The following is a 24,603-nucleotide window of genomic DNA, read 5'->3' on the forward strand; positions in this document are numbered from 1 at the left end:
GTCAGCTGATAAAATACTGCAGGCAATTACCATGACATGGATTGCCTGGTCATTGCGACGAGTCCAAAAGAGAGTGGCCATACATGACTGACGCTGTGCCTAGTAGAGACGTACACCCACAAGCACAGTATGCGGACAATCCTCTGCGAAACAACAACAACAACAACAACAACAACATCCACATCAAATTCATTTAACTTTTTTGTTTCCTTATCATCTATACTCGTTTCGGCAAATGGTGCTACCCCGTGAGATAATCGATTCATATCCACAGATAATTTCAATGAGAATATTTCATTGTTGCATAATAAAACTGGAAAAATTCTATACACTTCCCTCTTTCTCTTTCTCTCTCTCTCTCTCTCTCTCTCTCTTTTTACACTTTTTCACATCAAATCATCACACAATGGGAAGAACAGCTACTAAATCAAACGCAAAGTTGAAAATCCACCTAGAAAGCGATCAATTAGTCATGTACGGCTCGTCAACCGAATCGCCTGGCTGTGTCTTGAGAGGTGCCGTGAGTCTACGCTTAACGAAACCAACAAGCGTCAAATCAATGATGCTCTCGTTCTATGGCACTATCTCCGTCAGCTGGAATCAATGTAAGTATCCCCTTTTGCGCATCCTCCAGTGAAATTCATACACACATGTCAGTATTAGGGAATGGCTATGAGCGTAAATACAGTGATCAGCAAATCCTCATCAATCACAAATGGTCATTTTTACCATTACAGGCGCACAACAAACATCATCTACTTGAGGCTGGACACCACTCGTATGAATTTGAATTAGTCTTACCTGGTACGCTGCCGGAGTCAACCCATGTGGCCAAGTACTACCTCGTACAATACCAGCTCAAAGCAGTAGCTGAGCGATCAAGCTTCCTCTTGCCAAACTACACTGCCCGTCAGAGCATCCACCTGTCCAGACAAAAACTATCTCTCTCGACCGATTATCTGGATCCTGTTACTGTGGCAAATCACTGGGCTGACAAACTGGACTATGAAATTACATTGCCTACCAAGGTCTACAGCCATGGTGATACGATACCTGTCTCGATCCAAGCACTACCATTAGCACCGAATTTACAAGTCCGTTATATATCGTGTACGTTCAAAGAGTACATGACTTGCCGTGCTATTAATGGTTGGTTCAATGGCAAGAACAAATCCCACGGTCGCATTATCCACTATACAAGAAGAGATCAAGAGCAACAGGAGCAAGAGCAGCAGAGTCTATGGTCAACTGTCATGCATATTAAAGTGCCGGAGAGTCTAATGGACATTCAGTGTGATGCGCATAATGATTCTGTCAGAGTGCGACATAAACTTAAATTCATCATGTCAATTGAAAATGAAGATGGTCATATTTCTGAACTAAGGGCTGTATTACCTGTGATCATTGCTATTACAAATTCAATTGGTGGACTTCCGGCATATGAAGAGACTTGGAGAACCATGCCATACGATCCGGCCTTAATGATGGCATTGATTAGACGTTCAACAGAATCTGCTACAATTGGAAATCAAATCATCCATTTAATGGCACAAAGGAGGCATCATGATATCATACCCAGAAATAGTGGATTGCCCAGCTATAGTAGCATCACAACAACAACAACAACAACAACAACAACAACAGCAGCAGCAGCAGCAGCAGCAGCAGCAGCGGCCGTGGTAACTGGTAGCAACAGTAGTGACGAAGATGATGAGAGCCAACAAGACTATAGACAGCAGCGTTATTCATCAAGATCATTACCAAGTTATGATGACATTTACTAGATTATATATATATATATATATATATTATATGTACAATAGTTTATTTGTATGTTGCAGAAGAAATAAAATGCTTGTATGATAGACCAGACTTCAAGTAAGCTATGAGTTCATTCAGCAGCCTCGTTGCTACTTGCTTATCGTCGTCCAGCCATTCAGACAGGCTTTGAATGACATGCTCATCATCAAACATGGAATTCAAATGCTGCTGGTAGGGTATTAATAGTATCTTTACAAAGTGATCTTGCAGGAAGTCATCATATGCGTCTACGCCCACAATGATTTTCAACTCGTTTTGCAGAAATATTCGAGCTCTTGGTATGTATTCGGGCGTGATGACTGTAAAATCAGCATGCCGAGGCAGTGGATCAGGATATCTGTCAGGTTGCATCATGCCTTTGTATACGTTTCTTCGTTCAATCCGTAGTCTTTCTTCTGGCGAAGTATACTTTTTCTTGTACAGCGGTGGATCGTGCTGTTTCCTGTTTCCCTTGTCTTTGAGATAGTACTCGTCAAATGTGTTTTCTTCGTCGTCTATGTTGTACACTAATGAATGAATAGACTGCCGGCATATCGGGCACACTGACGAAGCAATGTTTATCCAATGCCGAATGCAATAGAAACAGAATGAGTGATAGCATGGCCGAAGAAACGTTCTGTTGGAGTAGCCTTGGAGGCAAATGGTGCATGTTGGTGTAATGTCGTCTTGGTGTTCTTGATCAGATGTCTTTCGTTTTGCGCCTATGGATGTCATTTGAATTCAAAAAGTGGAAAAAGAAGAGCAAAACTTTGTTCCATCACGCCCCCCCCCACCCTCTCTTTCTTCTCGAGTCACAAAAACTTGTTTCTCTCCTCCTGTCTATTCCAATCACAGGTGCCTTTTTTGTTTTCTTCTTCTTCTTCCTTTATCCACATTTTCCCTGAATTGATAAAATCGCAATGGGCGTAAAGCAGAAGCCATCGCAATCTACTCCAACAAACGGCATCAGTCAAGTGTCCGACAGAGACAGAGAGCGTGAAAAGAAGAGAAGAGCAGCAGAGTCCAATGTTGGAAAGGAATTTCAGACAGTTGGTATCTACCATGTATCGCAGGCAGCACCGCTAAATACTTGTGCTATAGATTGACTTTAATTCGATGGATATCTCGGTTCTTCGCAAATATGCTCGGGTGCACAAGATCAAAGCGAAATCAAAGGCCAGTAAAGAAGAATTGGCTGCCTCTGTATCTCGCCATTTCGCAAACCAAGCAGTAAAGGAATTGGACACAATCACCTGCTTCTTATATACCGCTCACTACAAGGGTAAGCTCATCGTTTGGGTGCTTGTATACAGCAGCTACTGATTGATTTGCATAGATTCCGTATTAAGGCTTCCGTTACATATTTAACAAGAAATCTAAAAAAAAAAAAAAAAAAAAAAAAAGGTTTTCTATTCTGTTCATCCCTTCATCATCTTCTCCATTTAGTCTCCGTTCATAAATCACAATAAACTAATTGTTACAACTGATTCTTTCTGCAAAAAGAGAGCGAGCGAACGACAAGGAGAGAGACACAGGGCAAAAATTCCCGAGGCCAGAGCAACATGTAACATGTAACAGCATCCCTTCATAACGTGCACCGATCCAATAAAACGACAGAGGCAGCTGCTCTTGAATCCAACCCGCTATAACACAGCATTCCTCCACTGGATTCAACATGAATGCTTAAGCTAGAGTATGTCATACTTGAAAGTCTAAAGTACGTTTATTGACCCTTTATTGACCCAATGACAAAATACGGTGTATATTTTTTTATAACATCAGATCTGGTGAGCATTCAGTTGTATATTTATATCTCTTGGATATCATCAGGTTTTGACATTTACGATCAAGAACTACATTCTGTTTCAAAGCCAATTTCCGTATTAGGCTTGAATATATATATATAAAACCGCATATTTCAGCTGAACCTTCTCCTTTTCTTTTCTACTGTTCTCTTTTTTTTTTCTCTCTCTCTCTCTCTCTCTCTCTCTTTCTTGCTTTACATGATGGATTTCTACAACGTGCTCGAGATTACGCCAGATGCTTCAGAAGAAGATATCAAGAAGGCATATAGAAAGCTCGCTCTTAAATATCATCCCGATAAGAATCATGAGCCTGGTGCTGCTGAAAAGGTAATTTTCTGTAAAAATCACTGTCAAGCATCGTCCAGCCATAGACTCACAATTGCTTATTACATGTATGCAAACAGTTTAAAAGCGTAAGGTAACCGATACACTCTTCCTGTAAGATGAAGTGTACTGAATGATTGTAATGTCTGTAGTGAAGCCTATCAAATCTTGTCTGATCGTAACGTATCATTGTCTGATGAAAACCCTTGAATTTATTAAACTTTAAAACTTGTATATCTTAGCTGAAAAGAGACGATTATACGACAACGAGGCCAGTGAGGATGCCGATGGCCTGAATCAACAAGATCACTACACAACATCGCAGCCATTTACTTCCACAACCACATCTTCTACAAGAACAAGAACATTTGGACGTGATCCGCTCTTTGCCACATTTCAGGTAATATAGAAAAACGCACTAAAAAGTTTTTGTACGTGTGTAAAAAACTAACCACATTTTAACGCTTACAGTTTCGAACCCCAGATGACATATTCAACCAGTTCTTTAATGGCCAAGATCCGTTCAAATTGTTCATGGAAGACCCCTTTCTGGGCGGCGGTATAGCTTCGAGTGGTATCCGTGCGTCTATGATACATGATCCATTTACGTCTCCCTTTGATCATCCACGCAATGCGAGCAACATCAGCAACAACATTTACAATATGAATGGTGTATCGGGGGCATCAAGAACAATGTCAACAACAACAAGCATCGTGAATGGACATAAACATACAATCACCAAGATTATTGATGCCAACGGAACTCGGATTATCGAGGATTATGGTGATGGACGTCAGCGTGTTACAGTGAATGGCGAAGAAGAGGTGTCACCCGCTCAGCAATCCCAACAACCACTTTCACAGCATAGAATCATTGATGGTCGACCATCTTATGACATGCCCGCTGTTATTAGGCCTTATGCAAGTGGTAAGTAGTTTGGTGAATACTTGAAAGGTTGTTGTACTCATGATATGCCGTTTTTAGTGGATTTGAACAGAGAATATGGGGATAATCATACAGCAGGAGACTATGATGAAGAAAACAATTCCAGACGTCGTAAAAGCCCACTGCATGAACTATGCTCCCGAATCTGCTGCTGCTTTTAGATAGCCTACACCAATAAATAATAATTTGACATGATCGAAACATTTGCATCACATGTAGCAGCTTGCAAGCTAGCATTGCATTACGAGTGACGCTCACCAATGCACATATTCCATACATGTATCTTGTTTGAAATACTATACACTGATTTGAGAACAAAGGACCGCATATAAGTAAGCCTGTTCTCAGATATTTTAAAGTGGTTTAAAGAAAGACATGTATTACTACGTTGAACAATATACACCAAACACTTGATATACATACCATTGCATTCTCCTTGCAATTCTTCACAAGTTTCATATAAGTTTAAAGGGAGGGTTACTATCAAGAATCAAGTAATTTTGAAGTCGACAGATTTCGGAACCCCATGGATCCTCATTCAGAACAATAAAAGTTCAATCTTCGTTTAGCCTTCGCATGTGTACACCACCCAAGCATGAATTTGACCAAGCATTTTAAAAATAGGAGCGCACCAAAAGGGCCATATTAACTTGCTGGTGTCAAATTATCAATAGATACTTGACATGTTGAAGAATTTAGTTGCTAAAACTAGACAACTGTTGCTTGCTTTAGTCTAGAGTAATAGCTTTTCCAATTTAAAGTATGTATACTCTCCTCGCTTAAAAACAACATCCCCCCATGTCGATTAGCTCATCAAGTAGGCATTTCCAATATAATATTCTCACTTAGAAGTTGCTCCAATATCATTATTCTACAACATATTTCAGTTTGATATGATTTTAATTTTTTTTATCTATGAGGACCTGGATGTACAAAATGCTTTTTGATTTTGAGGTTTTCAACTTTTGGACGATCGAACATCGATTTTTGAAAAAGTGACGCTAGAGCCTTGAGACTAGCATGTTCCTATACCAGTTTTTTGCCCTCTAAACGATGGTGTAATTGAAATTTGCGTAGATTGCATGGTTGTTGAGAAAAGGGAGATTTTAGAAAGCAGTTAATTTTGAAGAGATGCTGCTAGTAAAACCTTTTAAATTACTATATGAATGTGGAATGTATGGGTAGTAAAAGTTGTAGAGGGTACTTTTGTTGATTAGGGAGTGTTGTATTTGGGCTTGCTGAGAATGATGTCGATGAGTAAGGAGGAAAAAGAGTGAAAATGGACAAATTTCAAAGGGCCGTACCGGTTGATTTTACTAAGTGAACATGAGCTTCAAGCTTAATAGCTTCTGTTTCTTTTTCAATTCTCTATACGTTGGTATGGTTATTATAGATAAATATAAAAAAAGTTGAATATCTCCTGCTTGTAGCTCATAAAATATAAAATTTTGAGCGAATTCATAAAGGGAAGATACACCTGGTACCTAAAAACCCCACATAATGATGGATATAACGTAGAACTATTGAATGGTCTTTACTTTGTGCGAATCTGATGAGTATTTGTCGAGATACGGCCAAAAAAAGGTATCGTGCAAAATCATGGATTTTTGTTCAAAATTTACCTGTGATAGTAAGCAAAAAATCTGATGACGATTTTTTTGGTCAGGACAATATTGTCAATATTTCATGATAGATTCATGCCAAAACTTCAAGCAATAGCTCATTCGATAGGAAATGTTTTGACCTACAATGTCTAGTAATGCTTAACAAAATGTTTTGATGACAGATAATGATTAATCTTTTGAAAACAGTCAAAAGATTGCAAAAACAATCGTATCAAATATCAGATAGAAAATGTACACCAGACACTTGATATAAATACCATTGTATTTTCCTTTAAATTTTCTACAAGTTTTATATAGGTTTGGAGGGGCGTTTACTATCAAGAAACGCGTAATTTTAAAGTCGATAGATTTCGGAATCCCATGGATCATCATTCAGAACAGTAGAAATTGAATCTCCGTTTAACCTTTGCAAGTGTAGACATCACATTTACGAATTTGAAAGGTCATTTTTAAAATGGAAGCGTGGTATAATGGCCATACCTTGATTAGTCTATGAACCGTCTCGAATACGTAGTGTCAAAAGGTGAGAAGCCTATAGAATGATATGCCATCAAATACATACAAACCTTTCATACAAAAGGGAGTAGACACCAAAAATGAAATACGATTCATTTGAATCCCAAATGCAAGCAACAAAGGCTCCTCCGTCAGACAGATGATGCTATCAACAGCACCCTTAGTTTCATGATTTAGTAGTATACCAGCAAATATCGATGAATTTATTTATTTTTGATACTTGGTTATATGAAATTGAATATATGCAAAAGAGTATATAAGAAAACAGGTCTTTGAAAAAGTAAATGTATATACGGGCCTTAATGGAAAGGCGATTGAGATCTAGTATATTGACCAGGAGGAGGATGTGGTGCTTGATAATTAGACATTTGTTGCGCAGGAAGAGGCGGTGTGGAATAGCCAGGCGTGGATGACGGATACGGTGGTAAATTCGTATTAAATGCAGGTGAGGCTGTTCTGACGGATGGAGGCTGCATCATAAAAGATTGGTTGCTTGCTGCCATTGGATTGTATTGCTGCTGCATTCCACCACCGGGTCTACTGATGTAGCTTTGTTGGCTATAATAAGTGCCTTGGCTGTAACCAGAGCGTTGAGAGCCATGAGAACCCACAGAGGCATTGTCATTAAAATAACCACCACCAGCGTTCATGTCATCGTCATACATGCTCTTCTCATACTCGTCCCATGTCATAACGGGTATGCTTCTACGATCAAATTTGCCCTCGTCAGCCATGACAAGTTTTCTGCCCTTGTCACCCATGACAACACGCGTGTTACCCCAAGAGAAATCATCAAAATGCCAGTAGGAGTAAATGGGAATCATAAAAGAAAACACTGGAATAGCAAAGATTGAGACAATCATCCAAATAATGTGTTCCCATTTTCTGTGCAGCAAGAAGATGATGGCTTGCAAACCGTACACACCAGCAATGGTGATGATGGACATGACAGGAACACCAGAGGTCGACGTAGCCAACATGTAGATGAGATACACCAGATAGCCAACAATAGCGGGTTGCACCAACGTACTGAGCAAATCGAGCATGACTACAAATCGCATAGAGAAACAGCAGAAACCACACAACTGAGGCAAAAAGACCAATTCACCCAAGTTGTGGATGGTAGAGTTGATCCAGCGACGACGTTGAGAGAGCAGGACGCTCCATTGATCAGGAGCAACAGTAGCACACTTGGCATCCGATACAAACTTGGTCTTGTAGTTGGGGAAATGCTTTAAAATCAAGGTAGTCAAGTAACGATCTTCACCCAAATGGAGCAAGTTTTTCTTGTGCAGTGTGTCTACCTTGTTGATAGCATAGTCATCAATGATTTGATTGGAAATGAGCAGAGGTTGGTTCTTTTGAGGAGCACGAATACGATACATACAGAAACAGCCTGGTAGACAAGTGACAGTGCCAAACAGAGACTCAAACGCTTTGATCAGATAATGGGAGATAAAGTACTCGTAGACTTGGATCATGGTAACCCAACTGTCCTTTTCATTTGACAAGACCGTTTCGCCACAAAGACCAATAATCTTGGAGTCATGAGCAAACACAGATACCATACGATTCAAACCATCCGCCATGACCTCGGTATCCGCATCCACCATCAGTACAAACTCATAGAAACTAGGATTCACGCCAATCACATTCTTGATTTGATGGTACAGTTCCAGTTCAAAGGGTGTCATGGGAGAGTTGAAATGGACCTTGTTCAAGAAGCTCATCAAGATCAACTGACTATCACGCTTACCACGATTACCAGGCTTTTGTCTTTCGCTTGGTTTGCCCACCTTGGAGACGACAATGTAAGGGACAACATGGCCACGACACTCATAGAGACCAGAGTACACTTTGCCCATGTTGTGCTGCTTTTGGCCTTCACCGACAGAAAAGAAGGAGAGTGGCTCAGGATCAATGTTGGGGTCCACACCCAGGATGTCAAGCACGATACGAGGCGTAGGACGATCATTGCCACCACCAATAATCATACCATCACAGATAATGAACAATAGCTTGCGCTTGTCGTCATATTGTAAAGCACTGATGGAATCAATAGTCTTCTTTAGTTCGTCTTCGCCTTCAGTATAACAAGGCACTTGACAAATGACAAACTTTTCATGCTTTTCAGGCTCACGACGCGTACGGAATTGCAAAGCAGCCAAGAACTTGAAGACGATGACCAGACACAAGAACACAGTGATGATCAGCAGCAAGTATTCAGCAAACAGACAGCGAGCAGAGTTACGCTGATCGACACCACCGGCGTAGTAGAGGTTTCTCAGACATACTTCTTGACGATATTTGAGGTCAGCATCCAGGGGGAGTGCATTCCAGCTGTCTGTGATGTCTTGACCAGCCTTTTGACTAAACAGAGTGACAACCGCATTATCCAAAAAGTTGAGCTCGTTGCTGTCAGGAGCACTGACACCTGCAGGCAAGTTAAAGCGACGACCGCCCAAGATGTAGTACGTGAGATCATAGACATTGCCGTTCAAGATGGCCCATTGACGTGTGGTTTTGATGCCAGACATGTCCACCTGGTTGGCAGCTTGTGTAGCGATATCCTTTGGTGTATAGCCCATAGCACCCAGTTTATAGTTCTTGCGAAGATAGGTCATTTGTTGAAAGTACCAATCTGGACGAGGATCAGCTGTGTCTGGCAAAAAGTTGTGGTATTGCGCATTGGTATCCGTGAGATTAGGGTTGAAATCAAGAGAGACATAGGGAGACACAGTGCCCGTCGTGCCTTGACACAGAGCAGACACTTGCACAGGGAACAAGGAAGAAGCGTCTTTGCCACCGTACTCCAACACAGCGTCTTGAGGAATCACTTGACTGGCCCAATGGTGAGGGGCAAACTTGGTTAAATCAAACACTTCACCACGAATAGCGACATAGGCATTGTCCTTACTAGCATGGCTTTGTAGTTCGGATGTCGAGAACACATCTTGATGAGGACAGACAATGGTGCCAAAAAAGACCAAGAACCAGATGATGAAGCCAGATGTCAGGAAGATACAGAGACACAGAGTCATCTTTTCACGCCATGCAATCTGGATGTCAGGACGCTTCAGCTTACCACACATGACCAAAAAGACAGTTGGAATCCACCAAGTCATGAACCACACAAAATTGAGCCAATGTTTACGAGCACGAGACATCTTTTCGTCCTCCTCTGGTGCCTCTTCTTCCACAACAGCCGTTGTCAAAATTTGCTTCATTTCAGGAGTAGCTTGGCGGCCATAGAAATCAGATCCGCCGTATTGCGAGTCAGTTTCATGGTAGCTGCTTGGTTGTTGATAGTTGTGATAGTCGTCATCAGAGAGGAAAGAGCGTTGGTCATCCGTGTAGATGGAGCCAGAACCGCCAGCACCTCTAGGTAACGGTAAGCCAGCAGCAGCAGCAGCGGCAGCAGCATGATCGTATCGACGAGGGTCAGATAGATTGTAGTCAGATTGAGCAGCACCGCCAGCAGGCAGCAGGAACTCGGTGTTGGAGCCAAAAGAGACTTGCGACAGGGTATCAGAGCTCTGATCTCTCTCCATGTTCATCATAGGTGGAGCAGCCAGTGTAGCCATGTTTTCGGTTACTCTCTTTTCGTCCTTGAGCTTCCTTTGATCAGCCTTTTCAGCGGTACGCAAGCCATCTTCTAGTCCTTGCCAGACAGACTCGCTCAAAAAGATCTAGAATTACAAGACGTATGAATATATATATATATATATATATACATCACACTAATACACCAGCACATACCTTTGTTTCACCAATCGTGGCTTGTGCAGTGGACCATCCAAACAGAGCAATGGCTGCTTGGCACTGTTGCTTGACATCGCTGCTGCTTGATTGCTCCAGACCGCGGTTCTCTAGTGCTGTAGCGTATCTCTGCAAAAACTCATCGTGGAAGAGGAAACTGGTATATTGCATCTTTAAGCGCTGACAGATTTGAGGGATGCCCCAAGCCCTGACTTGAGATCGAACACGATTGCTGTCGAATTGATTGGGTGCTGCATTGTCGTTTGGCTTGACACAAAAGACGAACCAAGGCACTGTCTCATCCAGTGTGCTGAATAGCTCATCCATGGCCTTGTTAAGCTGGGATAGTACAGTGGAGACGTGGTTCTTTCTGGACGGTGTAGCTGCTGATGAGACGCCTTCTTCTGGTGTAGGCTCCAAGGTGGATCTTCTGCGCTTGGTGGATTTGGAGCGACGCATCGAAGGGCCACGCAAGGGACCGCTGGGCTGTTGTGCATTCAAGATGGCTGTAGTCTGCTTGGGGTGATTTTCTGTGTGAATAGAGTCGTTGGCGAACAATTCCAAAGCAAAACTATTGTATGAGGCTGGAGATGTGTCACTACCACGAATCAGTTGTACTAAATCAGCATTCAGCATGTCCTTGTTGGATTCTAAAAAATGGTGAGGACTGTAAGCTACTTGGCCTGCAAAATGCTGGATGGTAAAGAGTCGTGATCCTGTGTCTGCTTGCTTGGTGCCAAAGGAAGCGTGTGTGTTGTTGTATTTGACAAAGGAGTCGACCATGGCTGTGTCAGTGGACGATGCTGACTTGGCATGATGGTTCACGAGGTCGGACAAGCCGTGCTTTGGACGAGTCAATAGCTCCACGCAGGGCAAGTTGTTGAAATAGGGCACATCCTGTACTGTCAATCCTTCCATGCGGTACTCTTCTACATCGACTTCAAAGATGGAACGCTGGCAGAAATGCTGAAGACGCTCGTTGGCAATGTTGACACAGAAAGAGTTGAAGCTGTTGGACGTTTGGTGTAATCGAGGTCCCGGCAAATCTAGGATGCCAATAAAGTTGTGCACAGAGTCACTGCATAGTTTTGTGTTTATGTATTCCACCAGCCATGTGAACAGCAAGGAGTACAAGGATCTGACAATCTCGTCTCTCTGTCTAGCAGCACCAGCCGAATCCAGGATCAAGGTGGTGATGTCCTTCTTGATGAGCTGTGTCTTGTAAGTGAATACACTCTCCAACGCTCTAGGGTCCACACCAAGAAAGTCGGCACAGAGATCCAGCGTAGCAGCATTCTTGACAAAGGCAGCTTCCTGTACAAGCGAATCATCGACAAACTCGAGCTGGCCAAGATGAAGCAAACACGCCAAAAACTGCCATATTCTTGCCTGGTATTTTTTGTTGATGCCGAGTGCTTTCATCGCCTGCTTGACATGCTGGAACTGGCCAGCCTCACCGCCCGCAGCCGCCATGTTTCTGGGTATATATCTGTACATTGCATCGTCATCCAGTTGCAAGATCTGCTTCTCCTCGTTGGACACACCAGCAAACAGTTGGTAAAAGATGTGAAATGTTTGTTCGTGAGCAGGGCATTCAGTAACTCGAGACTTGTCTATTAGGTAATTGAGGAGTTTCGCACCTACCATGCGACCCCGCTCATTAAATTGCAATTCCAGATACTTGCCAAAACGAGAAGCATTTTCGTTTAGTCCTGTACGAGCGTTACCAAAGGCCTCCAACACAGTCTGAATGCTACTGATTTGAGCTTGAAGCTTGGTCTCCTTCTTTTGCGATGATAACTGCACCAGATGATTTAATATGGATTTGAACGACTCTGTTTTGCCACTGCCTGATTCACCGCTATCAAGAAATCAGAGTCAATACCATGCTCTTTTTGCCTCCCCGATTTCCTCCTCCCTTCCAACCCCTTGAACTCTAAATTTCTCAGAGACAAGGCCACTCAAAGACAAAGAAAAATACAAAAGTATGCAAGAGAATAATCAAATGAATCAAAGGGGATTAACACGATATTGTCAACAGTGATAACATCATTGATAATCTCCCGATATTTGGTTTTTCTCGTACAACAGCCCATCACAGAAAAAGAGAATGCAATAAAAGCCCCTTCACATTTTCGTTCAATTCATTTACCCCTCCCAAATAGAGAAACAAAAAATAAAACGTAAAAAAAAAACAACGCCTCATCCTCATCCTTATCCTTATCCTTATCCTTATGCTCCCAAACACGCACACACACACACACACACACATATATATATATATATATATATATACACATACACATATACACCAACATCTTCACTATGCTTACCTGAGTATCAGTGATTGATCGATGCCAGTTCGTCTCATGTGCAAATAAGCTTGATTTGTCAGTTTGTTGATGTGCATTGGTAAGGGCTCCAGAGCATCCGATCCGGTGTCTTTGTATTCTGCAACGTATTGTAAACTATGTGATGGCATTTGCTTGTAAGGGTTGATGGCTACAATGGCTGAATCACTGATGCGAGAATAAATCACATTGGAGGTGAAACCGTATTTCAGACACTGAGTTACGCCGTCTTCTGTGATTTGATCTTGATCGGATAGATCAAATTTGTTGTGTGTTGTTGCCATGGTAACAACGTTGTGATGTTGAGCAGATCAAAATGTGTGAGGAAAAGAAAAAAAGACAGAGAGAGAGAGAGAGAGGGAAAGAGAAATAAGGGTTTACAGAATTCAGATATGAGTAAAATCTTTTAAAAAAGCTCCTCCGTTCCCGTTAATTGACTATTTATATCTATTCCTTGTGTGATCTTGCACAAAAAGGTCAAAATCGTATGTATGGTGCAGTAAACGTTGAATGGCCAGTAAAATCATTCAGATGTCGATGCAGTTTAAAAGGGCACTTTTTTTAGTATGTAAAGACTCGGCGAGAGTTTATATTTACGAAAATGATTGCTGATCAAGCACTGATCTGGAGAAAGGATCTCAAATGATAGAGGAATACATATACCGGCATAAGGCATCACTGTGAAAGTGTCTCCTCAGACTAAGTAGAAACTAAAAGAGAGCTAAATCAAAGGGTTTTCATTTTCAAACATTTAGACCTGCTAACACAAGTTTGCTCGCCACCATAAGAATACTGATTGTCCATATGTGACCACGAGGATGTTGTTAGCAATCCACATCTTGAATGTCCACCACTAGAGTAGACCAAATACCATCCAAGAGAGAGATGACATCAATATAAAAGAATGCCTACCATAAAAGTAGGTCAAGTGCACCCACAAGACATAAACAGAATTGCGAAAAGAATATAAAAATGAAAGTGTTGGAACGAAAACAATGAACAACAGCCATAGCCATTTTTACTCTTAAAAATGAGTCGCTGAAATTTGAGCGTGTAGATCAACAATGGATCAAGGAAGCCCCGAGTAGTTTAATAAGCAGAGCCTGAAACTAGGAATTATTGCTTTTCGTATCGTCCTCTTAACACTTGTCGTATTAACAATAATTTCACATTGATCGTCCGTGATTTTTCACTGTTTATCCATACATTTATTAGCAAAATAGGTAGCAGAGCGTTAAAATCTAACTTTTCTCTTTCTGCCAGTGAATTTGGAATCATTTGCAACCACCTTATCACCTCTATCACGAGCCACCTTCTTCTTGTTATTAATCCACTCTTTTCCTTTCACTGCATTGCGATTGCCTTTTCTCTTTTTTGATACTTGTCTGCGTTTCTCGTATTGAATAGATCTAGCTTCATCGGGATGCATCTCTCCATCTTCACCTAATGCCTTGGGCATTTGATTCTTGACACCGGATTGCACACCTGCAAACAGACACAGATAGTACTTTTTGGCCTTTTTGGAGTTGGGATAATCCACCAGTAAACCACCTTCAAAACCACATTTTGTAGCGACATCAATGATCAGCTGGATTTGGTCATCATTCTCGGGATAAAACTGGAATACAGCTCTTGCTCCTTTATCCAATGATGCGTATAATGTTGTGAAAAATCGTTGAAGTCTAGCTTTTGGTCGGTTGATGGCTTTATCTGCATTGCAAAGCCATTGAAGGACGGATACACTATCGTATTAAGATTAATATCTTGCATTGCATACAATTAGCATAATATAATGGTACCCACCTAATGCAGCCATCAAATGTACCAGGTCTGAATGCTACTCCTTGTCCAGCATCTTGCAAAAATAAGTCTCCTTCCACTTCTCTCTCGTTGGCTACATCCAGCATGGATGGTGAAATATCCATGCCAACCCAAATGTGTCCTTCTTCCTCTAAAATCTCGCCACTCAGGCCGGATCCACATCCGATATCCAACAAATATTTAGGTCCTTCTGATAAATTCAACAATTCCAGAGCACGGTAAGCCATTTCTGCTTGAATGGCAGTGATACGAGAGCTAAAGAGCAACATTTCAGTCAGATCTGTCAAACTTGTGAAGCTCCTGTTGATTTAACTTTACTTGTCAGTGTATTTTCTGGCTTCATCATCACCGTAAAACTGTCATTGGATATGAGTTGACTGTTCATCTTGTATTCTATGCTCGACTTACGATCTCTGGTGGTGCAATGTGTTCTGGGCGAGACATCTTTGAGTCGTTGTATGAGAAGAAGGGAACCTCTCTCGTTGCTCATTCTCTTGATGTGAAAAATCCTTCTGTGACTCTGATCCTGCAATCCTGAAAGCAAACAGAGATGTGTGCGCTGGATGCAGTGGCTTTGAATTAATTACCAACCCCTCCTCCAATGTTGCCACCTTTACCTGTCGACTAGGGTCCGCAGACTTTGAATTTGAACCTGCTTTCCTATTTTTGTTGTTTTTCCCCTTACCTCTCTCTTTCATTTTTTGCGATATACAAATACGATGCTCCACTTACTTGGTGTCAATTTACCTGATAGAAAATTAGTAAGGTAGGCTTGCTTGAAAATACAGACATTTTGCCGTAATACTTACGCTATTTCAACAGCACTGCACTCCAATACTTTTACGGTATCGGCGAACCCACAGCCATTAAATTATGTCAAAAATTATCTATTCCACCCACATTAAAAGTGATTGAATTGAGCGAAGTGCAAGTCAACGAGTTAACAAACACCTTGGCCAACATGACCATCGAAACCGATTTGAAGAGACAAGTCAGAGAGCAAGTTATGCATCACCGTAACATCAATAACTTTATCGGCAGAAGACACGCTATGAGCTTACCTGTGCGTGGACAAAGAACCAGAAACAATGCTAAAAATGCAAAGAAGTTGAACGGTAGATGGGTACAACGCAGAGGAATGTCAATGTGGACACAGCTACAACAGGGCCCATTGAACAACTTTTTAGAAAAGTACATGTAGATTATCAAATATATAAATAAAAGCAAGAGACACAGTAAACCATCCAAAAGAAAGGGAAGAAAAGGGACGAGGGGGGGGGGCATGATTTTATAGTTCTAATTGACAGTGCACTCAACACAGCCGCAAATTATCGACATGCACAACTATACGGCCGACCTCCATATTCTTCTATGATTGGAATAGGGCATCATTTGATGGAGAAAGGGCTCTATCAGAGCAACAAGAGACTCGCAACCTAAAGATACCAAATGACGTGCGATCTAGGCTCGAATGCACTTTATAGCTGTTGGTATGGACGCTTCAGCTCCTTGTACGAGCTTCCTGGTTTGGATCCCAGCATTTTGACAGGTTGACATTGTGTGTAATGAGCTACCAGCAGTGAGAGTTGGCTGGGTGCGTGCTTGCGATCCATGCTTCATTAGTGAGATGACATTGATATAAAATGCATATATCTTACTGATTCACAATCGTTCAAGAAGTGTGTAAACTACCAATATTATCAAAACTAACGGCCAAGTTGAGTAAGCAATGTCGTCTTTAGATAGACCTAGGGTGGCTCTGGATTCATGGAATGTAAGTTTCTTTAGTACCTAGCAAGCTAACAAGAGCTCAAGACTATGATGCCCAACCAGCTGGCATTGATTATATTACACCAATTGTTCAGGTTGTTAGGACTTGTCAATTGAGTAGAGATCCAAAGGATTAGAACTTGCCTCATGCTAGCAATCATACAGCGTGTTCTCAATGTATGCACTTGTTTAAACACTGAATGATGTCATGGCGCTCGAGAGGCAATGCCATCCATATACGCTGGCAGTACTGGTTCCTATTTATGAACCCTGTCAACTATCAGAAACAAACCTAAGGCTGCAAGCCTGACATATCGGATTTAATGGCATGTTAATAGTCTTGGTTCCTAGCATTGAACGATTCTAAACATCCCTGTGTGACATTTCCAGTACCTTTTGAAACCATCAAAACCATGGAGCGACGAGTGAGACCAAAGATAATGGGGACGAACGGTATTGTCAGCCGCAGCAGCCTATGAAATGTACATTTCAGGTAAATTTGTGTGGAGCACCCCCCCTTCGCGATAACTTTAATATGACCTCAAATGGTTTCATGTCAAACTTATCAACGCTTATCGCTTGTTATCTTTAGAAATCCCGCTGAGCGCTATGCCTTTCTAAGGTCAATGTGTCAAAGCAATGGGATGGTTAACTTTTCTTCAATGTGCATTATCTGGAGTGTATGCTAAGCTTGTTCATAGGGATAAATGCTCGAAATCTTACCACACAATTCGTCGCCATCATGATTCATTTGAGTGATCTGCTTATCATACAGGCAATCTACCTAGTTACATCACTTTGATATAATTCAGGTACTAGGTTTACTTTAGAATCACTAGAGACTCGTATCAAATACGTGTTTGCGGAAGGATTAGTAATCTGTTCTCGCTCAGTTTATCGGGATATGAGAGATTAGCTAGAAAATGAGCATGGATCATGGCTCTGATCGGAGTAGATGTCCGCAACTCCCCTCTATTATAGTGAGTAGCTTATTGTTAATTCTGCTCGCCAGTGTGTGATATGTCAAGGCACACTGTGATAGTTCATCCTCTCCACATCATACACATTTTACATGACTTTTGGCGAAGTTGTTCAATCCACATACAATAACTAGGCGGCAGAAATCAATTGCGTGAATCTTGCAGGTCTATTTCGCCTGGCTGATTCATTTGATCAAGCGCCATTTCACTTTCAAAGTCAATATAGTTATCGCCCGTAATCTCTGCCTTGATCCCTGAGCATTGAATCAATATAAAAGAGACCACATTCCCAACTGTCAAATGTACATTACTCAAATAATTAAATATCAAACTATCAAACATGCCTTCTATTACTATCGGTGAACATCTCGTCAAGCGTCTCTCTGAAGTCGGTGTTGATACCGTCTTTGGTGTTCCTGGTGATTACAACATGGTAAGTGAGGGAATTGTTCATTTTTGGTAGTCATTGGATACTCATTCACAAGTAGCCTCTCTTGGATATTATTGAGGACAGTGGCTACATGACGTGGGGTAATAATGCCAACGAATTGAATGCTTCGTATGCTGCTGATGGCTATGCTCGTGTCAAGGGCTGTGGTGCCATTGTTACTACATTTGGTGTTGGTGAGCTTTCGGCCGTCAATGGTCTTGCTGGCTCTTACTCTGAAATGGTGCCTGTCATTCACATTGTAGGTGCTCCCACTACCAAGTCTCAACAAGACAAGGCCATGTTGCACCATTCGCTCGGTGATGGAGATTTCAATGTCTTTGTCAAGATGTCTGAGAAGATCTCTGTGGCTACTGCTCAGCTGACTCTTGAAAATGCTATTACTGAGATCGACCGTGTTATCCAAACTGCTTATACTAGCAAGCGTACCGGTTACATTTCAATTCCTATTGATTTGATCATGGCCAAGGTGGATGTGCCCGCTGTCCTTTCTCTTCAATTGCTGCCTGCCAAGAACCCTCAAGTGATGCAAGACATTGCCATCAAGAAAATCCTCGAATGTATCAACCATGCTAAGCATCCTGCTATCGTCGTAGATGGCTGTGTCCTTCGTCACCATCTCAAGAAGGAAGTCAATGACTTTGTTCAACGCTCTGGTTTTCCTACGTTTACGGCTCCCATGGGTAAAGGTGCTGTCGATGAAGATGTACCTAACTACCGCGGTGTCTACACTGGTAATGTTACTCTTGAGGGTATCACTGCTGAAATCGAACAAGCTGATCTGTTGATTGAGTTGGGTTCCATCAAGTCTGATTTCAATACTGGTAACTTTTCTTATGGTTTGGACCAAACCAAGACCATCTCTCTGCATAGCTTTGGCACTACCATTTATCATGCCGAGTATCCCAAGGTGGGCATGGTTGAGTTGCTGCCTCTGTTGACCGCTGCTCTGCCTGAACGTAAATCTGCCCTGACTTTTGCTCCTCGTATCAGACCTGCTCCTATCGATAACAGCACCGAGGAAATCACTCATAACTATCTCTGGAACAAAGTGCCTGAATACATCAAGCCCAACAGTATTGTCGTTGCTGAAACCGGTACCTCTGAATTTGGTGTATTCAACATGCAAAGTTCCAAGGACACTACATATATTAGTCAAATTCTCTGGGGCTCCATTGGTTACTCTGTTGGTGCTGCTGTTGGCGCTGCTATTGCTGATAGATCTCGTCAACTGTTCCTCTTTGTTGGTAAGTAACACAAGTGTATTAATACAACTAGACGACTAACATACGGCTATTTGATTGTAGGCGATGGCTCTTTCCAATTGACTTTCCAGGAGATTTCTGTATTCCTTCATCATGGACTGACACCTGTCATTTTCCTGTTGAACAACGACGGCTACCTTATCGAGAAGCTCATTCATGGCCCTGACAGAGATTACAACAACTATCAAATGTGGCAATACAGCAAAACTCTTGACTTCTTTGGTGCTCATCTCGACCGCAATTATTCGACTGGCTGTTCCAAGGTTGGTTTCGAAGGCAAGGTCTCTACACGTCAAGAATTTGAGACCGCCATGAACAGCATTTCTGCTCAACCAGAAAAGATGCACTTTGTCGAGGTTGTCATGCCTCGTTTCGATGCTCCTCGCGAGCTTGAACTCCTAGTCGCCACCTCTGAAAACCGTTAAGATTATATAAAACTCATTCATTAAATATCTCTCTCTCCATTCATCATTCAAATAAACATCACTTGCATTGCTATTATTTACACCGTGATACTTCAAATCCTCCTTTTTTTTTTGCCAGCCAAACAAAGATATAGAAGATGACCATTTATTATTAGTGCTGTGATGGTTGATTTAAAGAAATTTTGAATGTGGAATTTGAAGAGTAAAAGAGTAATAAAGAAACGTTAAATAGAAGGGATGCTTTGTTGTACAATCGATGTGTCAATCATACAGGAGTATATAGATAAACGAAAACATATATAAATAAAAGATATTAAATAGAAAGAGAGCCGTTCATTACTCTCTCCAAGTGTACTTGATGTTGGCAGGCTTTTCAGGAACAACAACCATGGAAGTGTAATCAGGCTTAGGAACACTCTTTCCTTCCAACTCGATATCAAACATACGGATCATGGTGGCAATGATGGTCTTGATTTGCAGGTAGCCAAAAGTCTCGCCGATACAACGATGACGTCCAGCACCGAAAGGCAGGAAGGGGTTCTTTGAAGAGATACCAACAGCACCGAAACCGTAGTCGACATCTGCATCATCACCAGCCTCCATATTATGAACGGGATCGTCTAAATCGACCCAACGCATGGGATTGTACTTGAGAGGATCCTTGAAATAGGTCTCATCCACTTGGGTTACACCAGGGACAGCGCAAAGAAAGTTGCCCTTGGGGATCTCATGTCCAGTCTTTTCAAATGTCACCTTTTCAGCAATCACCTTTCTCATCATTTGGAAGATGGGTGGATGAAGACGTAAAGTCTCACGAACACAGTTTTCCAACAAGGTCAACTCTTTGAGGTTTTCAAATGTCAAATCAGTCTTGAGAGAACCCAACTTTTCGATTTGTTCTTCACGCAAGGCACGAATAAGATCAGGGCGAGCGGCTAATTCGAGGAGAGTCCAAGCAGTGGTTGTAGCAGAGGTGTGTTGGCCACCGAATAAGACGGCAATCATCATACCAGCGATATGCTTGTCGGGAACAGGAGTACCATCTTTGTATGTGGATTCCATCAAAGCTTGGAGCAAATCAGCATTGGTCTGTGTACAGCCATTAGCTCCACAGTGTCTTTTTCCTGCCTAAATTTCTCTTTACTTACATTATCATTCTCGGCCTTTCTGCGTTGAATAATGCTAGAATAGAGCTCAGCCATCTTCTTACAAGCTTCATCACGTCTACGATATGAAGGCAGAGGCAAGTTGGAAAAGATAAAATTGATGGGCTGGAAGCCTTGATCAAGATCGTAATATAATTGTGCGACATTTCCATCCAATCCAGCACGGATCTCCTTGCCCATCAAACAACGAGAGGCAGTACAGATAATCAAAGAGCCAAAGGTGTGATAAGCGTCAAAAGTGCCCGTGGGCTTTTTGAAACCCTTGAAGAAATCAGTAACTTCATCGACAATCATAGGCACATGTTGACGGAAACACTCTGTATTCAAGCCAGCCTTGATGAATCTATAAGAAGGGCAAATGAGTTATGGTTTCCAGCTGATCGCTGCTTATAGACAAACGAACCTCTTTTGCTCCAAAAAGACGCTATGAGGAGCATCATAGACGACTTCACGGCCAAAGACGTATTTGGTCATGTCGTTGTAAGCTTCAGCAGCAGATGACATGTTTTGTTTGGAGTTGAAGACAAACTGATTTCCATCAGCACCCAAGAGAACCGTGACCTTCTTACCAACCATTCTAAAGGTGAATACATCGCCGTACTTCTTTTGACAGTTTTGCAAGAATTGAATAGGGTTGCTACAGATGGCACGCGTTTACATCAGCTGAAATGACGCTATTTCTCGTTTCTTTCTACTTACATGCCAAATTCAACAGCATTGCCCATAAAAGGAATCCATGAAAACACCACAGGAGGCTGTTTGGCATCCTTGGGGCCAAACTGCAATGTCGTTTGATCAGTTTCGATGCCACACTATCGTCTGATCCCTTCTCCACACTTACCAGTTGATTGACAATATCAAATACAATGTACACTACCAAGGAAAGAAAAGCATACAAGATAATGTTGGAAAGAGGGGGGAGTGAGGTCACCAAAGTGGATAATACAGCCATTTTTATTTCAATAGAATCACAAAAACAAAAAAAAAGAAAGAGCAAAAAAAGAAAGGAGGATGTGGTGCAAAGAATTTTATGTAAATTGAAAGAGTCACTTGGTGTAACAGCAGACGGGTCCTGTAGCAGAAGTTGTGCTTGCAAGGATTTCCGAAATCATTCGGCCCGAATTTCTAGCCATCATACTTTTTTTTTTACATGGAGAAGGGATCAATAGCCTCGTATTCAAGTGATTTCTTGATGTAAAAGCACATGTACCTGAATTTTGTTTATGAATTAAAATCCAGCTACAATACTCGATTTCTTGATCTCTACTTACGCCTTGCTATCAAGCACATCCTTCTGATACGCCACTGTTACATTGTGATCATCAAATCTAAACCACTGAGAAAATAGAGTTGGCATCGCACCATAAATTTTGATATGAAGATCCTGTTACCTCGTTTCTATGTTTTGCGTACATGGTATAGTGTCCCGTATCCATCTTGCCTTGATGATTCACTACGGAGAAGAGTGTGTAGACATTGTCCCTGCATAATACATGTAAGTGTTGTATTTCCTTGTTGTTGATATGTGCAGCTCCAACTTACGCATCCCTCTTTTTGCTACTTGTGTATGGTGTCAGATCAAGTTCGGCTGGAAACTTGATCTTGGTTTCAATTTTGCTCGTGGATGTTGTGCCATGCTCAAAGCGTTTCAATTGAATACTCAGCACTGGAGGTATACGCTTAATGGAGAGTTGCTTTGTTGCCTCTTGAAAGGTGTTTCCACATTTACTGCAACTGTATTCATTGGGTCCCAGCTTCTCTGGCTGTGTATATCGATCCAAGCAATCGAGCAGTGTATTGCCTTGTTTGCCTCGGATAGCATCGTCAGCGCTGAAACGCCGTCCATTTTTATCCGTTATGCCATTACTGTTGTTTCCACCTAGCAACTTGCTGCTGCTGCTGCTGTTGTTGGCTGCGACTGATCCAGGGGCTTGCTTCTTCTTTTTCTCCACAGGTCGCAAACCCAGACTGATGTCCAGCATGGGATCACACGTAGTGGTTACATTTCTGCAGCGGAGACATGTTACATTGGACTGCAATAGCCCCGCAAATGTCTTGTGGATAATACATTCGCAGTGAGATAGCTTTTGTTCTTCGCATCCAGCATGAATGTTGTTCAAGGCACTGATAAAGAACTCATGAGCATCCTGTTGAGCATATCCCGCTAGTTCTTTCAAACTCATCCACATGGATTGGAGGAACCGACATGGACCGTACGGCTTCTTGTCTTCAGAGTAAAACTGTGGGCAATACGGCTTCGTCAGTATAACCATGATATCTGCATGTACCACATCCACTGTTTTCCTACCTGCGTAAATAAATCATCCATCTCACAGCACATACAAAATTGCTTTTGACAGTTTTTGGGATTATGTCGATCGCTCAAAAAGTAAGCCTTCAAAAGTGGATTGTGCACCAGGCTCTGCAAGATCACATTCATAAAGCATGTATTGCCCATGTTACATAGCCCACGGATGCCTTGGCAAGAGTTGATAGCTGAATTCTTGACAATGGTGCTGATATCTTGATTCGTAGGTTCCCATAGTGTATATTGAATTCGCTGCTTCTTTTTTCTAGATTCTACAAATCACAAACCCTTAGTGTTGATGCTACATCCATATCAGAGTGTTTTGTCATACTTGATACAATCTCACTTCGCACAACCTTCTCATCTATCTCGATATCATAAATATAATCATTGCATTCGCCACAGAAAAGTGTATGTCGATCAAAGTCCATTGCTGATTTGCGTATTAGTGATCCCATTTATTGCCAAATCATCAACTCTGCTTGTTACCAAATGTATGCTTCTTCTCCTTTTGATGATCTTTCAAATGCCCTTTACGCCAGCACCCAATGTACACACAGTGCAGACAGGCATGCAAACGCGATAATGGATCAAGGCAAGTGCTGCACTGAGGCAAAGGTAGCTACGAATAGATGGAGAGTTTAGCTGTGTGTATATCGCATCATGTCTATGACAACTGGCTACTTACTTCTTTCAATGGCTTTCGCCTTTTTCCATCGCTTGTATACTTGATTTTTCTACTCTTATGCCATAGAATGGAGTACTGAACTAATGACCGATAGTTTTCAAAGATGTTGTTTTCTTGATTTCCATCGTTCTCTTTGAGCTTCTGCTTCAATTTCACAATATGAGGACAGGCGCCCAATTTAACCGGCTGACGAGACCCATAGAATTCAGGTGGGTTGTCGGCTGAATACAAGACGTCGTAAATCGTCTTTTGGTCTGTTGAATAGGCTGGTTGGAACGGGGAGGGTGGCGATAAAGGAGACAATGGTGAGCCCGGCGGTTGTAAATTGTTGGACATGGGAAAATGATATCAGCTATAGGCGTTATAGAGGAAGGTAATGATGACTAGCAAAAAAAAGGATATCTTTATGTGTATACTATGTATGTCAAAGCGAAAAGAAAGAGAGGTATAATGGCTTGCAAAAAACAACAGGACTTCTTTTATAGGGTCGAATACTAATACAACACTCATTTCATTGGCTTGCATGACGTTGGTGTTGCCGAAATTTGGTAAGCGAGTTTCCATATTGATGTTCAGACTTTATGAGTTGTATGACCTTTGAAGATT

At 41.8% G+C, this 24,603-nt stretch overlaps 10 protein-coding genes across 10 annotated transcripts; 5 read left to right on the forward strand and 5 right to left on the reverse strand.

Annotated features, from left to right (window-relative positions):
* Nucleotides 1–406: 406 nt before the first annotated feature.
* Nucleotides 407–1,784, forward strand: ATC70_010321 (uncharacterized protein; the record flags this gene model as incomplete). The annotated part of the gene is made up of 2 exons (XM_064829540.1): nucleotides 407–605; nucleotides 664–1,784. The coding sequence occupies 2 exons, from the start codon at nucleotides 407–409 to the stop codon at nucleotides 1,782–1,784; spliced, it is 1,320 nt and encodes a 439-aa protein (XP_064682042.1).
* Nucleotides 1,785–1,824: 40 nt separating this feature from the next.
* On the reverse strand, nucleotides 1,825–2,535 carry ATC70_010322 (uncharacterized protein; the record flags this gene model as incomplete). The annotated part of the gene is made up of 1 exon (XM_064829541.1): nucleotides 1,825–2,535. One exon carries the CDS (start codon nucleotides 2,533–2,535, stop codon nucleotides 1,825–1,827), a length of 711 nt encoding a protein of 236 aa, XP_064682043.1.
* A 185-nt stretch (nucleotides 2,536–2,720) lies between these two features.
* ATC70_010323 (uncharacterized protein) lies at nucleotides 2,721–3,168 on the forward strand (the record flags this gene model as incomplete). The annotated part of the gene is made up of 3 exons (XM_064829542.1): nucleotides 2,721–2,849; nucleotides 2,902–3,082; nucleotides 3,137–3,168. 3 exons carry the CDS (start codon nucleotides 2,721–2,723, stop codon nucleotides 3,166–3,168), a joined length of 342 nt encoding a protein of 113 aa, XP_064682044.1.
* A 635-nt stretch (nucleotides 3,169–3,803) lies between these two features.
* On the forward strand, nucleotides 3,804–5,036 carry RPS5_1 (ribosomal protein S5; the record flags this gene model as incomplete). The annotated part of the gene is made up of 6 exons (XM_064829543.1): nucleotides 3,804–3,932; nucleotides 4,010–4,023; nucleotides 4,082–4,107; nucleotides 4,172–4,329; nucleotides 4,401–4,857; nucleotides 4,915–5,036. The coding sequence occupies 6 exons, from the start codon at nucleotides 3,804–3,806 to the stop codon at nucleotides 5,034–5,036; spliced, it is 906 nt and encodes a 301-aa protein (XP_064682045.1).
* Nucleotides 5,037–7,315: 2,279 nt separating this feature from the next.
* On the reverse strand, nucleotides 7,316–13,410 carry VIP1_1 (inositol hexakisphosphate and diphosphoinositol-pentakisphosphate kinase; the record flags this gene model as incomplete). The annotated part of the gene is made up of 3 exons (XM_064829544.1): nucleotides 7,316–10,705; nucleotides 10,776–12,636; nucleotides 13,109–13,410. 3 exons carry the CDS (start codon nucleotides 13,408–13,410, stop codon nucleotides 7,316–7,318), a joined length of 5,553 nt encoding a protein of 1,850 aa, XP_064682046.1.
* Nucleotides 13,411–14,360: 950 nt separating this feature from the next.
* On the reverse strand, nucleotides 14,361–15,391 carry SET3_1 (SET domain-containing protein 3; the record flags this gene model as incomplete). Its single annotated transcript, XM_064829545.1, has 4 exons — nucleotides 14,361–14,868; nucleotides 14,930–15,202; nucleotides 15,266–15,303; nucleotides 15,356–15,391. 4 exons carry the CDS (start codon nucleotides 15,389–15,391, stop codon nucleotides 14,361–14,363), a joined length of 855 nt encoding a protein of 284 aa, XP_064682047.1.
* A 275-nt stretch (nucleotides 15,392–15,666) lies between these two features.
* Nucleotides 15,667–16,148, forward strand: ATC70_010327 (uncharacterized protein; the record flags this gene model as incomplete). The annotated part of the gene is made up of 2 exons (XM_064829546.1): nucleotides 15,667–15,713; nucleotides 15,770–16,148. The coding sequence occupies 2 exons, from the start codon at nucleotides 15,667–15,669 to the stop codon at nucleotides 16,146–16,148; spliced, it is 426 nt and encodes a 141-aa protein (XP_064682048.1).
* A 1,889-nt stretch (nucleotides 16,149–18,037) lies between these two features.
* Nucleotides 18,038–19,835, forward strand: ATC70_010328 (NADH-cytochrome b5 reductase; the record flags this gene model as incomplete). The annotated part of the gene is made up of 3 exons (XM_064829547.1): nucleotides 18,038–18,130; nucleotides 18,186–19,392; nucleotides 19,453–19,835. 3 exons carry the CDS (start codon nucleotides 18,038–18,040, stop codon nucleotides 19,833–19,835), a joined length of 1,683 nt encoding a protein of 560 aa, XP_064682049.1.
* Nucleotides 19,836–20,171: 336 nt separating this feature from the next.
* Nucleotides 20,172–21,953, reverse strand: ATC70_010329 (uncharacterized protein; the record flags this gene model as incomplete). Its single annotated transcript, XM_064829548.1, has 5 exons — nucleotides 20,172–20,924; nucleotides 20,984–21,344; nucleotides 21,405–21,638; nucleotides 21,701–21,780; nucleotides 21,843–21,953. 5 exons carry the CDS (start codon nucleotides 21,951–21,953, stop codon nucleotides 20,172–20,174), a joined length of 1,539 nt encoding a protein of 512 aa, XP_064682050.1.
* Nucleotides 21,954–22,147: 194 nt separating this feature from the next.
* On the reverse strand, nucleotides 22,148–24,333 carry MCM1_5 (transcription factor of the MADS box; the record flags this gene model as incomplete). Its single annotated transcript, XM_064829549.1, has 8 exons — nucleotides 22,148–22,211; nucleotides 22,273–22,337; nucleotides 22,393–22,483; nucleotides 22,544–23,241; nucleotides 23,310–23,581; nucleotides 23,641–23,742; nucleotides 23,799–23,931; nucleotides 23,998–24,333. 8 exons carry the CDS (start codon nucleotides 24,331–24,333, stop codon nucleotides 22,148–22,150), a joined length of 1,761 nt encoding a protein of 586 aa, XP_064682051.1.
* Nucleotides 24,334–24,603: the final 270 nt, after the last annotated feature.

This window comes from Mucor velutinosus, assembly GCF_035048745.1.
Source record: "Mucor velutinosus strain NIH1002 chromosome Unknown tig00001564, whole genome shotgun sequence".
NCBI classification, from domain to species: domain Eukaryota; kingdom Fungi; phylum Mucoromycota; class Mucoromycetes; order Mucorales; family Mucoraceae; genus Mucor; species Mucor velutinosus.